We start from the raw sequence: 16,482 nt of genomic DNA on the forward strand, positions 1-16,482 counted from the left end.
TAGGAGCTTTTTAATATATGTTAACAATTCACTATAAAAGGTGTGTATTCATTTCATTTCTTAAAATTACCAAACAGAATTAAGATAATCTTAAATCATTTACATCTATTTTTTTTCTACCTTAGAAAAAACAACTAAACATAGGATAACAATTTAGAATAACCCTTCCTCTGTGAAACATACAGAATGAATTTGGAGTAGTCACTAGAAAAGAGAAAAAAAGAATATATATATATTTATATGTATATAATTGTGTGCTCATATTCAGCATATGTGAATTCCTTTAAATCTTTAAATGCATTTTACAAAAATGAAGGTGTTAGTAACACACTGGCTAAAAAATGTAAGCTCACGTGTCATGTCAACGCCTATTGTGTATTAAATATTTAAAGTACATTTAAAAACATTAAACTAATAGCAAGAAAGTGAATTATGTGTGACTGAGTGTTAGAACTATGTTCACTAGCCCTCAGCAACAATGTGTATAATGTACCACTAAGTGGTGGAGTTCCTGAGTATAAAGGCTAAGTAAACACAGTTTTCCTACTCAATATTTTGTGATGCCACATCCAAATTCTGTTGACAGGCCTACACATATCCTAATTTCTTTCTGGATTTCTGCCATTTCTGCCATCTTATGAGATCATTTAAACTAACCACAATAACCAGCAAACTAACCACTATATTCTGGGAAGAAAAAACAACTTTAATATGTGTAAATAGATGCTTGTAGAATAAATAAATAAATAAATAAATAAATAAATAAATAGTTAGTGGAAAAAAGCCTTATATTAAGAAAGAACTTTCTAGTTTCTAGAAACACTGGCTCTTGAAAACCTCTCCCAAATTGATGAATATAGTTTGGGTTATTGTAGCATTTAGAGCTCAAGTGAGACAGTGTTATTTAAACATGTTGTTTAAAAATACAAGATTCTAAATGACAGATGCGTTAATGAGAAGTAAAAAATGTAAATGAGATGTTATCATTACTATATCCTTTTCACTGAGTTCCATTAGGTCTCTGTTGAAAAGTAAACTCAGGGTAAATACCAGCTGTTCCTACTTTAATTAACATCTGTCCACATTAAGCAGCTTACTAAGTTTAAACATGTTGAAAATGTTGCTATCTATTTATCCTACAGATATGCCCTAAAACATTTATAATCACAATTCAATTTAAATCTGGCTTCCAACTATTTTATCGCAATCAAGTTAATGTATGTTTGGTCAAATCTGAACCCAGACAATAAAGCTCGGATGTTTAGTTGATCGGGCAGGTTAAAAAAAATCTGGTCGCATAATGATAAAATCTGCCAATGTATTGTGTATCTGACAATATCCTTGGGGGACTTACAATGGAAGTCACACGATTGGTATTTTTAGGGCTTCATCCTAAAATTTCAGTCTGAATGTTAGTTTTAGATTGATGCATTAAAATGTAAGTACGTCGGAAGAAGACTAAAATCATGTACCCATAATAACCAAGCTATGTTCAAACACATGCAGGCAAAACAAACATTATGCAGACTAGTGATTAGCAAATGTTTTCGCCAGGCATGGATTCGCAGTGAAATTCCGCATTTCACCATTGGAGAAGTGTTTTGGGAAACTTCTGCAAAGTTCCGAATTACGGAAAGGCCATCTTCCATAGACTCCATTTTAATCAAATAATTCACATTTTTAAAAATGATTTCCTTGTTCTCTGTAATAATAAAACAGTACCTTCTACTTGATCCCAACTAAGATATAAATTAATCCTTATTCATTTTTCTCTCTATGAAAATATATTTACCGATTTCATTTATTATAGTGTCTCTGCTTTGTATTGAGAATTTTTTCTAACAGATCTGTATCAATATAGGCAAAAAAAATGTTTAATTCACCAAACATTTCTGGATAATAAAGGGCTTGGCGGTAACTGTTTCAATGAAAGTGGTGCTTTTATAGAAACAGTAAAAATATAAACTAATTGACCTGGCCACACTAGTCAACACTCTCCGGGATAGCCCCTCCCCTCTGCTCCCATCAGAAGGACCCTCCCCAAAGCTTTAAGAGCCCAACCCCACCTCCACTCCGGCGTCTTTTTGTCCTTCTGCCTCAGATTTTGTTTTGCTCCCATTGGAAGCAAATTTTTATTTTTAAGCCTTGGGGAAGCAGTAGGGCTGCCTGAAAGCATCCTAGGGACTGGGGGTTTTGGTCCTTGAGATCTTTTATCCCCCCAAGCACATTACCTCATTTTTTTTGGAGTCCTTGATGTCTGGCCTCTGGGATCAGGAGGGCACAGTGGTGCTATGGCAGGTATCACTTGTTTGTCCTTAATCCATGTGCCCTCCCAGGCTTCAGTTAGCAGGTCTGGTGGCAGGTGCTTGTCCCCCCATCTGTGTGCCCTACTGGGCCTGCTTATGAAGCGTCCAGCGGCATTGGTATATGTGGCCCCTACTCTCCTCCTCATTTTTACAGATGGGAGAGGGAGGTGGTAGTTAGCTTAACATCAGGTAACACAGACTTAGTTAGCGGCCTGAGCCTTATGGCCTCTTTTCCTTATTTCCCCTATAATGGAGCATCATTTTTTTCTTTAAATGGAGGATTCCAGGTTTCAGAGCCAGCTGCCTTCCTCACAAGTCTTTTCCATGGTTGAGGTAATATAAAAAAAAAAGGGTGCCTTTCAAGCCAGCACACACAGGTAATGTTCAAGATGCAGCTTGATTTCACAACACATGAAACAAATCTGTTAAAAGCCTCTAATGAAATGGGCTGTGTGAGTATTGTTCACCTAGCAACTATAGCTTATGTAGAAGCAACAGCCAAGCTGGATAATGTATTTTGCATGTTAATGCATTTTCTATGCAGTACTTTATTTGTATTTAAGGTGTGGCCAACTGTCAAAGTCAAAATTTAAAAAGCATACTGCCCAATAGTCCTCCTTTTGTTTAGTAAAAACGCCACACTTTTGGCTCACCTAATCAAATATTTACTCAGTCACACTTACTTCACATTTTCTAGAACAGGCAGCCATCTCTAAAAAGGTATTCTCCCTTCCTTTCCCTCCTTGCTTCATACTGCACATGTGTTTCATTCCCTCCCCCCTCCCCTCTGCCAGATCCGCTTCTGATTGGCTGGTGGGCATGTGTAGCTCAGAACAGCAGACAGGATCAAGTTACACACATGCTCAGAGAACAGGAAGGCTGCCACTGGCAGGAAGGACAGAGAGATTTCAGTGATGTCACTGTAGTCTTCACACTGCTGTAGGCTGCCAGCACCATATCTCAGAGAAGCAAGCAGGGATCTGGGAATTTAGATATGCAGTAAGTACTTAAAAAGAATGCCTTTAGATTTACTTTTAATTTATATTAACCTTTCATTGTCCTTTAAGGGTACAACCAAGCAGAATTGGGGTTGTAAATAGGTAAATTCTGAAGGTGGCAGCAACATCATATATTTTTCTCTTCTTTTTATACAGAGACCAATACAAACAGCCAGACTGTGTTTAGGTAGGGTACACTGGTCTGTAACCAGCAGCCATCTTGGTCTCATATGCACTGCTATACTGTGTAAGATGCTAAGGTCAACACTCAAGGTGCTGACAGTTATCACACACTAGGTATGCACTGGCATGCAATGGCTGTCTAATTTATGTGTGTGTGAATGTGCCTTAGCTCTGTGCTATAGCCTTACTGTAGACACAGTAGTCAGCGATGTGTGGTCTTCCAGATTATGTTTATGGTTTTTTAGACCTAATTTATGCCAGTTTTTCTCAAGCTGTAGGCGGATTCCCACTACTGTTGGGCTTCTGCGGTAAGTGATATAAATGGTTTATCACTTTTTAAATTGCCAGGGCTTCTGATCTGGCAGATACATCTAGGAACAAGGAGTGGCCCAGCGGAATGTGGCTCACAATGCCTGGTAGGTTGCCATGGTTATCCATATGGCAGGGCATTATACTCGAATCCTGAACAATAGCGCTCTGTATAGTCAAGAATGATTAACATTCTCTGGCTCTGGACACCATTTCTTAGTCTAGTATTCAGTGGGTGCATTGGTTTAAAGAACTTTTTGTATGTGACTACAGATATAGTAATCTGTATAGGCAACTATGGGCATGACTGGTGCATCATTTTAGGCCTTGCTGTTAGACAGTAGGATAGGCCTGTCCAGTATCCTTGGTCAGGTACACACGGGGGGGCCAGTTAGCTGACTGAGTTTAGGCTCATAGGCCACCTATTAACAGTCACATGTAGAATCCTAGAAGGGTGCTTGGACCATCAGCAGGCCAAGACGATTATGGGACAGACCCATGGGCTAAGTTGCCTATGGGCTTAAGCACTGTGATACGGTTAGTAGGGGTCAGTAGGGGTCAGTTTCCAGTTTCTTTAAATCAATAGGTGGATTACTTTATTTCCCCTTAACTAGATTTAATCCTTTTACTATGAGTATTTTCACTTCCTGTTTGGTGCCCTTATTTTAGAACATGCAAATGTGCTATGGGTTACAGGTCCAATCTACATGATGAAATCTATTATCCTTTTCAGGGTGGATCCTCATAGGTAAGAAGAATGTATTTCTGCAAATGTTAGTCTGGTGGGCATGTAATACAGTTGGACCTCCATGCTATGGCATGCAGATCCTGTAGTTCCATCCATATTATGCTTGGGCAGGATATCGGGGGTATAGGATAAGGATCAGTTTCAGCCTTGTCTGGAACTTGCTCTATGCTGCTTCCTCACAGAGGCAGGTACTGTTCACTTCCAGTGGTGGCATGTAGTCTCTGGGGGTAGTGTCTGCAAACCATTCGTTAATGGCTTTTGTGTAAGGTACCATCTTAGCCTGCAAGGCTTGTGGCTGGTTGGTCTTGCCGAGTCATTCTCCCTGGGCCTATCATGCTTAGTTAGATGCTTCCCCACATGACTTCTGGCACTGTTCAGGGGTTTTGGGGTCTAGGATATGTGCAAGCTATTATGTACTCTGTAGACATTGGGGGGAGAGTAATATTATCTACAAGATGCATATGTTTTGCAGGGGAATACAAGAGGGCTTCCTGTAATTGCTTGTCCTGGTCTGGTACATGTAGAATGTTGACTGTGTTTTCTTCCCCTGCTAAGTCTCTTCCTCAGGTGATTACTACTGTAGCTGTTCCAGTAGTGATTGCTGGGAGAGCATGTTATTACAGGTGTGCTGGTAAGTAGTGGAAGTGGGAAGGCCTTCTGGTCTGTTGCTATCCTCTTCCTTAATGGTAAAGTATTTAGTCCTTATCATTATGTGGTGTGGGCTTTGCCTTTATAGAGTTCTAGTCCTTTCTCTGGCTATTCACACAGCTCATTCCTCTTTCAGTCCAGATTCCTAGGCAGATAGAGTTCACTGGTCTATACCAAGTATTTGTTTTTACACCCCACTGTGGGGTTTTCTCTTGGTTTGGGATGTATCTGAAATAGATTCATATTCTGAGATCCAGACTTCCTTCCTTTGTGGAACTTTTACCCTCCCAATTAGGGATATTAGCTTGCTATGTCTCAGAGAGTGTTGACATGGAGTGGCCAGGGAAAAGGGAAAATTGTATCATACTTACTATGATTTTCACTTTCCTGGCAGAGGGGAGGGGCTATCCTGGAAAGTGTTGACATGGAGTGGCCAGGAAAGGAAAATTACGGTAAGTATGATAAAATTTTCCCTTTCGCCAGGCATGGATTCGCAACAAAATTCCGCATTTCGCCATTGGCAAATGGTTTTGCAAAATTCCGTGAAAATTCACAGCGGAAAAATTTGTCACGCATAAAAAAAAGTCACGGTTGCATCAAATTGGTCACAGCAAATAGGTAATGCAAAAGCATTGGGCAAATTGTTTTATGGCAAAATTATTAAGGGCATGCAAAGACAATGTTATATTGGATGTAAAATATGGTTTAATTTCTAGTGTCAGTATCTCTTTAAGCATATATTCTGGAGCTTGTCTATTTAATAGTTAGTTGTACTTATGTGATTATGTGGTTAATATTTTTACCTTGTTAAACACATACTACCTGTTCTTGGTAAGATTTATATAGTATTTAAATAGGCATATAGTCTTACATATAAAAGGTACAAAGTTTGCTACAGGTAGCATTTACTGGTCACCTATTAATAAGCATGGAAGATAAATGACACATCACATATAAAAACAGTAATTCTCAATAATTAGACAGAATCATATTGCCTGCTATATTTTATTCTTCATAAATAAATGAAATATTATCCAACACATAAACAATACATGTATGGGATCTGTTTTTTGGAAATCCATTATCCAGAAAGCTCCAAATTATGGGAAGACCATCTCCCATAAGTTTTATTTTAAAGAAATAAAACAGATTTTTTTTCATTTTTTTTCCCTTGAAATACAATAGACCCTTGTACTTAATCTCAGTTATGATTTATGATGGTTAATCAATCCTTTGGGTTTAAATTTATATTTAGTAATATACAGTAAAATATCTGCCTCTTAAAGTATGGTGATTCAAATTACGCAAAGACCCCTTATCTGGAAAGCCTCAGGTCCTGAGCATTCTGGTTAACAGGCCCCTTACTTGTATATTAAATACCTTTTTTGCACCTAGACATATATACAGTAAATACAATGGTTCTCAAATGTTAGAACCTTTTTAAGCAGACCATATTGATTGTTACTGTTTTCTCCATTGTGTGTGTGGAAAAGGCGTTACAAAAAAAACTACCTGTCTCAGAAGCACTAACGGTAATATTGTACCAAGGATTCTCTTCCCGATCCAGATGCTTTGTTGTTGTTATCAATCCAGTATTTGAGTCAATGTTAAATTCTTTCTGATCTTGAGAATTGTTGTCAATAAAATATCTATTAGAATAGAAACATGTAGATATAATACTGTATAGTATTATAATAAGTAATAATTTAAAAATACATGAATAAAAACATAGAAAATGATTATTCTGTTTTTAAAATATTATACCCAGTTGAAGTGTTTCTTAAATTATCCATATGTCCAAATAAAAAAACAGCACAGTAAAAACTGCATCAAGGAGTGGGAGCCAGTCAAGTACTGTTTGCACACTAATAGCACATGTTAATATTTGCCACAGCATTTCAGTCACATTTAAAGAGGAATATTCCATGATTTTTAACTCTTCATAAATTAGGACATGCGCTACAAAAATGTATACCCTTGCCTCTTGGATAAGCTGAAGGACATTTAAGATATACAGTATGTGCATTGCTGGAACATAAAGTATTATAGAATTTACAACATTAAGGGACTGCCTACTCACTAACATTCACAGATTATTTAGACTCCCATTTTGTTAAAATAGTCCTTCTGTATGGTATAATATTACTATAATATAATTTGCTTGTGGTAGTATACATTTACATTCTATATGAGGGGCCCTCTCTAACTGCTGCTTTATTGTGTTTTTATGGGATACAAATGTTTTTAATTAATTACTGTGATGCTGAAGAATAAAATGTATATATTTTAGATGCTGTGTTTACATTACTTTAGAGTGAAAGTTCCAAGATCAAACCTTGTGGTTTATGGTTTCAATATTTGTTTGGTACTCTAAGAGTAAAAACTTTCTCCATTTTGTACTGTCTATCTGGTTTACCATTTTTGTCTAAATAAAACCTGCCTAACTACTAGCTGATCCAGAGAAAAATGAATAAACAAAAATGCAGTGAAATATTTGCAAATTCACTATTACCAAAATCAAGAATTGTCTGTGTGGGAAATTATTTATTGGTCTGAACACTAAGGGGCAGTATAATCATCTTTTTTCTTTTTTTTTTAGTTTTGACTAAACGCATTTCCTCAAATGTCTAACTTTTTAATAAAAAAGATCCGATATAAAAAGTCCATGCGAGAAAAACTGCAACTTTTTCAAATGTTGTTGCTGTGAAAACTCAAATTTTTCGGGTTGTCGCACCAAAACCTCTACTATATCAAATTTTCAAGACAAAAGAAGGACCTTCAAGGAAAGGGAAGGGCCTCTGCCATTAACTTCTACATGTTTGGACGCACAGTAAATCTCAAAAAAATGACATCCCAATCCCAATCGAGAAGAAAATAAATCCTATGGTTAGTAAATTCCTTAATAGTTTTAGTCTGTCCTTAGTTAATTTAAGTTTTTATTTATTTGTTTAAATTTTTTTTTTAGATCTTAGTTTCCCAAGAATTGGGCTTTATTAAAATTCCTTTAGCTACATGTTTTATGGCATGAGTGATCATGAACTGTATTTTAAATATAATTCTTAACGGATTCAGTGATCTGACAGGCAATGTCTGTCATTCAAAAGACTATCATTTAGCTTCCACTGCCAGGGGGTTTCAGTTTTATTCAGTATAACCAGTGTTATTTCCAGTTATTTCAAGTGGACATGGTTTGACAAAACAATACTTTGTATATTTGTTGGCTGAAGCCAATAAAAGTGGAAAAAGCATATACAAATTTAATCTATATTTGAGCATTAGTGGTTTTTGGATAGAGTAAAAATGTAAAGGTCGTAGTACAAAACAACATTTAGTTCTAATATAACATTGTAAAAAAATTGCAACAATGTTGGAGTTATGCAAAATAAAATCAATTAGAAATGTACACAGCTTATTTATTTTAATTACTGTTTAGGATATTGCTTCCTGGTAGTGCACTTCGGGTAGGTTGTTGTTATCCATGTGTTTTAGGAGCTGATGCTAAAGGTAAATCGTCGGCCACAGTCAACAAAGCATGAAACATGCCTTCCGCACTTGTGTTTAATGATGGGCGAAATTTTTTGCCAGGCATGGATTCGCAGCGAATTTCTGTGTTTCGCCATTGGCGGCTATTTTGTGAAACGGGCTAAAAAATTTGGCAGAGAAAAATTAAGAACACAACAAAAAATTGTCACCTGCATCAAAAAACAAATTTTTGCCATTTTTGCGAATCTTTCAAGATTTGTGAATTTTCCGGTGAAGCAAAGCGGGACAGATTTGCTAATCCCTACTTATGTACTAGTCTACAAAGTCTGCAGTTTGGTAATTCTCCTCTTTCCTCCAAATTTTCAAGTTAACCCATTTCCTGTTTTCCTGTAATTTTATGCAGTCATCCCTTTAGAGGTCCAGTCATGCCCTCAACCCACTTTAAATTTCCTTTTTACATTAAATAAATATTTGCTTCATCCATTAACATTGTCTATGGTGTGTTACTTTAAATGTGGTTAAGGTAAAGAAAGGTCTATCCACACATTATATTACACTACCATTTTCACTCTTGATTTGTGCAATTGAGAAAAAATAAAATACATTTTTTGGATATTCATTAAAATATGTTTACATATTTGTATATGTATACATTTTAATTTGCCTTAAAAAAATCCACTATTCTACAGTATGGTGCAATGACAATATGCTTTTCTGTAGAAAAAATATGAATACATATAATTGGATATGTAGGAAATAAATTATTTCATACAGTTTACAGTGAATAATAAACGAACTAAATGAGGCAAACCAAAGTTTTCTCATTCAGAATAGTTTAGCGCATGCTGAAAATCTTTGATGTGCCCTTTATTAAGATGCAAATAAAAAGATTAAAATGTTTCTGCCTTTTAGAGCTAACACCTGGAGTAAGCTTCTATGCCTAAATACAGTAACAGAAATTTAATACTGACTTCCATTTCTAAAATGGAATCATTGAAGAATAAAAAAAAAAAAGTCATCACCAGTAACCACAAGTAACGCTGTAGATATCAAATCAACAGGGAATCAATACAATTTTACAGGTATTTTAAACTAACGGCAGTGCATTATGTGAGATGCTGAGTATTCGTGAAGGGATAACAGAGAACTTCATTGTAAGCAATGAAGGTCAGCAGATACATGGTGTGGTGGGTTACAGATAAGAACACAGATATTTGACATTTCATATCATTTTATATCTGGAAACAAAAACAAGTAAATAAATGCTTCAACAGTATCAAGAGATTGGTATGTTGTCAAAAAATAAAATGTTAAACTCCAATTTTCCTTTCTAAACTATAACTTTTATATCTCAGAAAATAAAATATACTATTTGAAAGAATAGAGACCATTGTGTGGAGCACTGTTTTGTTTAATTTGTATTCATGGCTTAAATGTGTTCTATTTCTCTAATTTAGACTGCCTTCAAAAATTCACACAATTTAGCAACTCTTTGTGCCCTAGAGCAGTATCTTATTCCAACCAATTAGCATTTAGCTTAAAACTGTCTACTGCAGGTAACATAATAAAAAAAAAAAAAAAATAGCTGATTTTTGTGCTAGACAAAATTACCCAGGGCTAGTAATTTAAAGCTAATGTATTGGCTTCAGCTATGAAGGAAGATCATTTCCTGTAACCAATGTACAATTTTGTCTTTTTCTATTTTGTCCTGTGGCGTTTCACAACAGAATTAAAGAAGAATTTCTCTATGATGTCTGGTGGTCCATTCTGTAATGTAATAATAGGCATCAAATGTTTGTCTAGTTGTCAAACCAACTAATCACCTATTGCTTTCAAACAAAATCAGTAAATGCTACCTACTAATAAGGTCATTGTTTTTGAGGAAACTACACCAGTTCTATAATCTTAGGAAGATGGTCAGGGAGAAAAGCACCTGAAGCTTAAACCATGGTACTAGCAATTGTGTTTCTTTAACACACACAAATTTTTTAGCCGTTTCACAGAAAAAACGCCAATGGCGAAACTGAGAAATTAGCTGCAAATCCATGCCTGCCGAAAAATTTTGCCCATCACTGCTCCTCACCATGGTTATACATTTGCCAAGCCATACAAAAAAAACAAATAATTGGTATAGGAAACCCTGTACTGACATGACAAGAAAAGGAATTTATGATATGAAGATAAGTGTCATTTTAGTTTTTTTTTTCCTTCATTCCTTCCATGTCAGTATGGATGGAATCTACCAAGCCATGCCCCTAAACAATAAGGGGTGGGAATAATAACATGCATTTAAACAGATGCTAAAAAAGGCATGAAACTGGGAAGCTAATATAACGTATTGCCCCTGAAGGTGAAAGATAAAAAAAACTACAAATTCCAGTCTACTAAAAATGGAATAAGAACCAAGCATCACAGAATTAAAACTGCCCACTCCCTGCTGCAAGGCCCCCCTCACACACCAGAGGGATTTCCACGCTATGGTTGCCAATACATCCAGCCCCTATGCCAACAACAAGAAAACAAGATGAACTAGATGCCCCTAGGCACTAGCCAGTTCACTAGTGTTACCACCCTAGCAACCACCAGCAGGTCAGTTATCCACACTGGAGCTATGGAGCCCTAAAAATTAAAATTGGCCCACAAGCATCTAGCCAAAGATCAGCATAGGATCATCCAAGCACAGATCTAATGCAACTTACAAGTGGAAATGTCCCATAGTAAAAGGACAAGCCAGTACTCACGTCCACTACAACACAAGCAACCTAGGGACCCAAGCCTGCTACAGCGCATGTCAAGCTGGAAAACAACCTGCTACCACACACTGAAACTACTGACTTTAAGAGGCTACTAAACCAGCAAATCACTGTTGCCAGGTTCAGCCAGATACCACGCATGCCAACAACTAGTGGACATGCCAGCTGTCATCCATGCAAAACACGAGTGAAAGACAGCTAGCATACAACAGACTCATTGTAAGAAAGGAAGACAATACCATACTGTTACAGCAATGCAAAACCCCAGCCAGTTCTGGATACACCTGGTGTAATAATGAGCACCCATACTTACTGTGTCGGCACAGAGAATCAGACTCAAAATCAAAAAACTTTAGATATCAAACAGTAATAGCAAAGAGATCTACATGAGCACATGCACCTTATCAGATAGGATGGAAACTCCAGCAAAAACCCTGAAAGCTTTTAGCTGAAAGACATAATTAGCTCATTAGTATGCAGACTTCCCAGTGCACACAGTTGGCCATACATGCACCGTTATGTCTGTACCAAAGCTCATTTTGTATGATATTTGGTGTGTGTACGGCGGCTCAATGAGACGACCAATATCGGGAGGCTAAATTAGTCACAGGCAGGAATGTGGGAAAACCAATATTGCATATTGGGGCATCTGGTAAATTTTTCATTACCTGAAAATCATCCCTCTGTGTCCATCAGAAAAAATAAATAAATACATAAATAAAAAGGAATAATCAAAACTGTGTTTCACTTTCTAGATTTATAAAATGGTGAGGAGGGAGATCCTACCTCCTGTCCAGTGTCAGGTGGTCTTATAAGGAAGGATTTATTTTGATTGGTTTTGGTATAGGTCCTACCTCCTGTCTGGGAGGGGCATATTGCCCATCCGTACTGACATGGAACGGAAGCAGAAAAAGGGGTTATAACATTCTTGTGAGATAAGGAGGAGGAGCCAATTTTACTCACTCCATTTGTTCCTATCTCTATACAAAGTAATGTGTATTACTATATATGTTATTTGGCTCCTACTGCTTTGGCTACAAAGTCAGGTTCAGTCTAGCAAATAATTATTTACCATAGAGCCCGTATAATTCTGATAATGTATACAGTAAACCACATGATACCATACTTTTATGACACCATCATTCCCATCTCCCTTTTGCCATTGGCTCCTCAATAACTGCTTGGAGCAAATACATGAGGACTGAATATATACTTGCACTGGAGGGAATAAGCATGAGAGTAACTGTACTTATATTAATTATTGTAATGACCCCTTTGTTCTATTAAGTTATTGTTTCTTCTGTACAAAGCTGTGTTCATAATAATGCTTTATAAATTAAAATACACATACGTACATATACATGGTTTTTATTACTTATGGGGGTTGGTATTTTAGGTGCATTGGTGACCTTTTTGCTTGAGAGTTTTTTAAACTTTTGATTTGTGCTTCTTCTTGGTGCTATTCAATAACTTGGCCCAGTATTTTTCTTAGATGTCCACTAAATATATCTAGATTGGGTATGAATTTGGCATGATAGTGTATGAAATAGCTCTTGCTTATTGTGTCGTTGTGGAAGCTGAGTAATGACTCTCACTTTTACTTCATCTGGTTTCCGACTATCAGAGTATTTGACCTATGTTTTTAACTTCCTTTGTTTTGATTTTACATTTTCATTTGTTCAGTTTTAACTCTTTTACTGCCAAGCACGTATGGCATACATGCTGGCAGTAAAAGGGCTTAAACGCCAACGACGTGTCTCATACGTCGTTGGCGTTTAAGCGCTGCTCGCTGCAGCGGCGGCATGTGCCGCCGCTGCAGAGGGCTTCTAACAATGACAGCCCCCCTGGGCAATGTGCCAGGGGGGCTGTCATCAGGGTCCTGTGAGCCGATCGCTCGCAGGACCCTCCAGGAAGCAGCAGAAGCGATCGCATCGCGTCTGCTGCTTCCTGCTTCCTCCCTCTCCCCCAGCGCCGGCCCAACTGAGCAAGGAGCGATCGGGTCTTCAGGAACAGGTAAGGAGTTTTTTTTTCTTGCATTTACACACTTTTACACACTTATACTCACATTTACATACATTTATACACACTTACATACATTTACACACACTTACAGCACACATTTTAGCATTTTTTTTTTTTTTTTTTCATTTTTCACACTTTTATACACTTATTTACACTCATATACACACTTACACACTATCACACAACTTTTACACATGTACACACATGTATACACAAACACTTTGGTTTTTTTTTGTTTTGCTTTTTTTTTTTTTTTCATTTTACCACTTTGTTTTTATTTTCTTTTACCTAAAAACTGTTTATTTTGACAGCGTAACTATTGGATCAGATATTCTGGCCACTAATTACACTGTCATGTAACTTATTTTGTTGTTTCACTGATTTGCACAATTTTTGTGGTTTTATCACATTTTATCCCTATATAAGTGTTCCTGATCTGTTTTTAGCGTAGCTTTGCCAGGTGTAACTTTGGTGTACAAAAATAACTTTACCTATTTTGAATTCATCAGAATGTGTACTTTCCAAAAATATATGGTTTTCTGGGGGTCACTGTATAGTTAGGGGGGGTTACTGCACATAATACACTGACAGGGGGCTCTGTGTGCAAAAGCTGAGCTGGCAGGCGAGAAATCCTTATGCGCTATTTTCATTTAGGGTTCAGTACATACCGCAGACTTTGGTATATCTATGCATATTGGGCATCAAACTGTTCAGTAGGCCTCTGGTGTTCCTATTTGGGGTGACTTGCCTTTGTACGCAAGAAATTGTGTGAGATAAATGCGGCAAATTGCAACATTTTTAGGCGATTTTCTGAAATGTCATAAAAACCGATAACTTTAGGAAAGCTTTGCGGCTTGGTACTTTGGTGTAGAAAGGACTCTTTACCCTTGTTGGATTTGTCAGAATGTGTACTTTCCAAAAATATATGGTTTTGTGGGGGTCTCTGTATAGTTAGGGGAAGTTTTGGCACATAATACACTGACAGGGGGCTCTGTGTGCAAAAGCTGAGCTGGCAGGCGAGAAATCCTTATGCGCTATTTTCATTTAGGGTTCAGTACATACTGCAGACTTTGGTATATCTATGCATATTGGGCATCAAACTGTTCAGTAGGCCTCTGGTGTTCCTATTTGGGGTGACTTGCCTTTGTACGCAAGAAATTGTGTGAGATAAATGCGACAAATTGCAACATTTTTAGGCGATTTTCTGAAATGTCATAAAAACCAATAACTTTAGGAAAGCTCTGCAGATTGGTACTTTGGTGTAGAAAGGACTCTTTACCCTTGTTGGATTTGTCAGAATGTGTACTTTCCAAAAATATATGGTTTTGTGGGGGATCTGTATAGTTAGGGGAAGTTTTGGCACATAATACACTGACAGGGGGCTCTGTGTGCAAAAGCTGAGCTGGCAGGCGAGAAATCCTTATGCGCTATTTTCATTTAGGGTTCAGTACATACCGCAGACTTTGGTATATCTATGCATATTGGGCATCAAACTGTTCAGTAGGCCTCTGGTGTTCCTATTTGGGGTGACTTGCCTTTGTACGCAAGAAATTGTGTGAGATAAATGCGGCAAATTGCAACATTTTTAGGCGATTTTCTGAAATGTCATAAAAACCGATAACTTTAGGAAAGCTTTGCGGCTTGGTACTTTGGTGTAGAAAGGACTCTTTACCCTTGTTGGATTTGTCAGAATGTGTACTTTCCAAAAATATATGGTTTTGTGGGGGTATCTGTATAGTTAGGGGAAGTTTTGGCACATAATACACTGACAGGGGGCTCTGTGTGCAAAAGCTGAGCTGGCAGGCGAGAAATCCTTATGCGCTATTTTCATTTAGGGTTCAGTACATACTGCAGACTTTGGTATATCTATGCATATTGGGCATCAAACTGTTCAGTAGACCTCTGGTGTTCCTTTTTGGGGTGATTTGTCTTTATCTGATCTTTATCAAGAAATTGTGAGAGATAAATGCGGCAAATTGCAACATTTTTATGCGATTTTCGAAATGTCATATAAATCTGCAAACTTAGGAAAGCTTTACAGCTTGGTACTTTGTAGCAATAAGAAATATTTACCCATTATAGATTCGGGGGGATGTGTATTTTCCAAAAATATATGGCTTTCTGGGGTGAATGTACTTTTTTTGTAGCATTATCCCACATAAAGGATGTAAATGTGTTGATTTTGCAGGAGCTGAAATGATAGATCATATGGGGGTATGTTCCCATTGGGGCCCCTACATGCCACATACTTAGGTAAACCTATACATATTGGGCATCAAACTGTTCAGTGGACCCCTGGCGTTCAAATTTAGGGTGTTTTATCTTGGTACCTAACACTATGTGGGAGATAAGATGCTGCAAAGTGGAAGCTTTGAGGGGATTTTTGGAAATGTCATCAAAATTGCTAATTTTAGAAAAGCTGTGCGGCTTGGTACTTTGGAGTAGAAAGACATGGGTACCCATTTTAGATTCGGGGGAATGTGTACTTTCCAAAAATATATGACTTTCTGGGGTGAGCGTACTTTTTTGTAGCTTTATCCCACATATAATGATGTAAATGTGTTGATTTTGCATGAGCTGAAATGACAGAAATGACAGTATATATGGGGTATGTTCACATTGGGGCCCCTACATGCCACATACTTAGGTAAACCTATACATATTGGGCATCAAACTGTTCAGTGGACCCCTGGCGTTCAAATTCAGGGTGTTTTATCTTGGTACCTAATGCTATGTGGGAGATAAGATGCTTCAAAATGGAAGCTTTGAGGGGATTTTTGGAAATGTCATCAAAATTGCTAACTTTAGAAAAGCTGTGCGGCTTGGTACTTTGGAGTAGAAAGACATGGGTACCCATTTTAGATTCGGGGGAATGTGTACTTTCCAAAAATATATGACTTTCTGGGGTGAGCATACTTTTTACTAGCTTTATCCCACATATAATGATGTAAATGTGTTGATTTTGCAGAAGCTGAAATGACAGAAATGACAGTTCATATGGGGTATGTTCACATTGGGGCCCCTACATGCCA

General features: G+C 37.3%; 1 protein-coding gene across 1 annotated transcript in view; it reads right to left on the reverse strand.

Moving 5' to 3' along the window:
- The window catches only part of cdh18 (cadherin 18), a 319,640-nt gene that overhangs the window by 21,758 nt on the left and 281,400 nt on the right, over nucleotides 1-16,482 (reverse strand). The window contains exon 9 of the mRNA XM_018094962.2: nucleotides 6,705-6,841. Coding sequence (XP_017950451.2) covers nucleotides 6,705-6,841 — 137 coding nt within the window. The remainder of the gene's footprint in view (nucleotides 1-6,704; nucleotides 6,842-16,482) is intronic.

The sequence above is a fragment of the Xenopus tropicalis genome, chromosome 6 (assembly GCF_000004195.4).
Source record: "Xenopus tropicalis strain Nigerian chromosome 6, UCB_Xtro_10.0, whole genome shotgun sequence".
Classification (NCBI taxonomy): Eukaryota; Metazoa; Chordata; class Amphibia; order Anura; family Pipidae; genus Xenopus; species Xenopus tropicalis.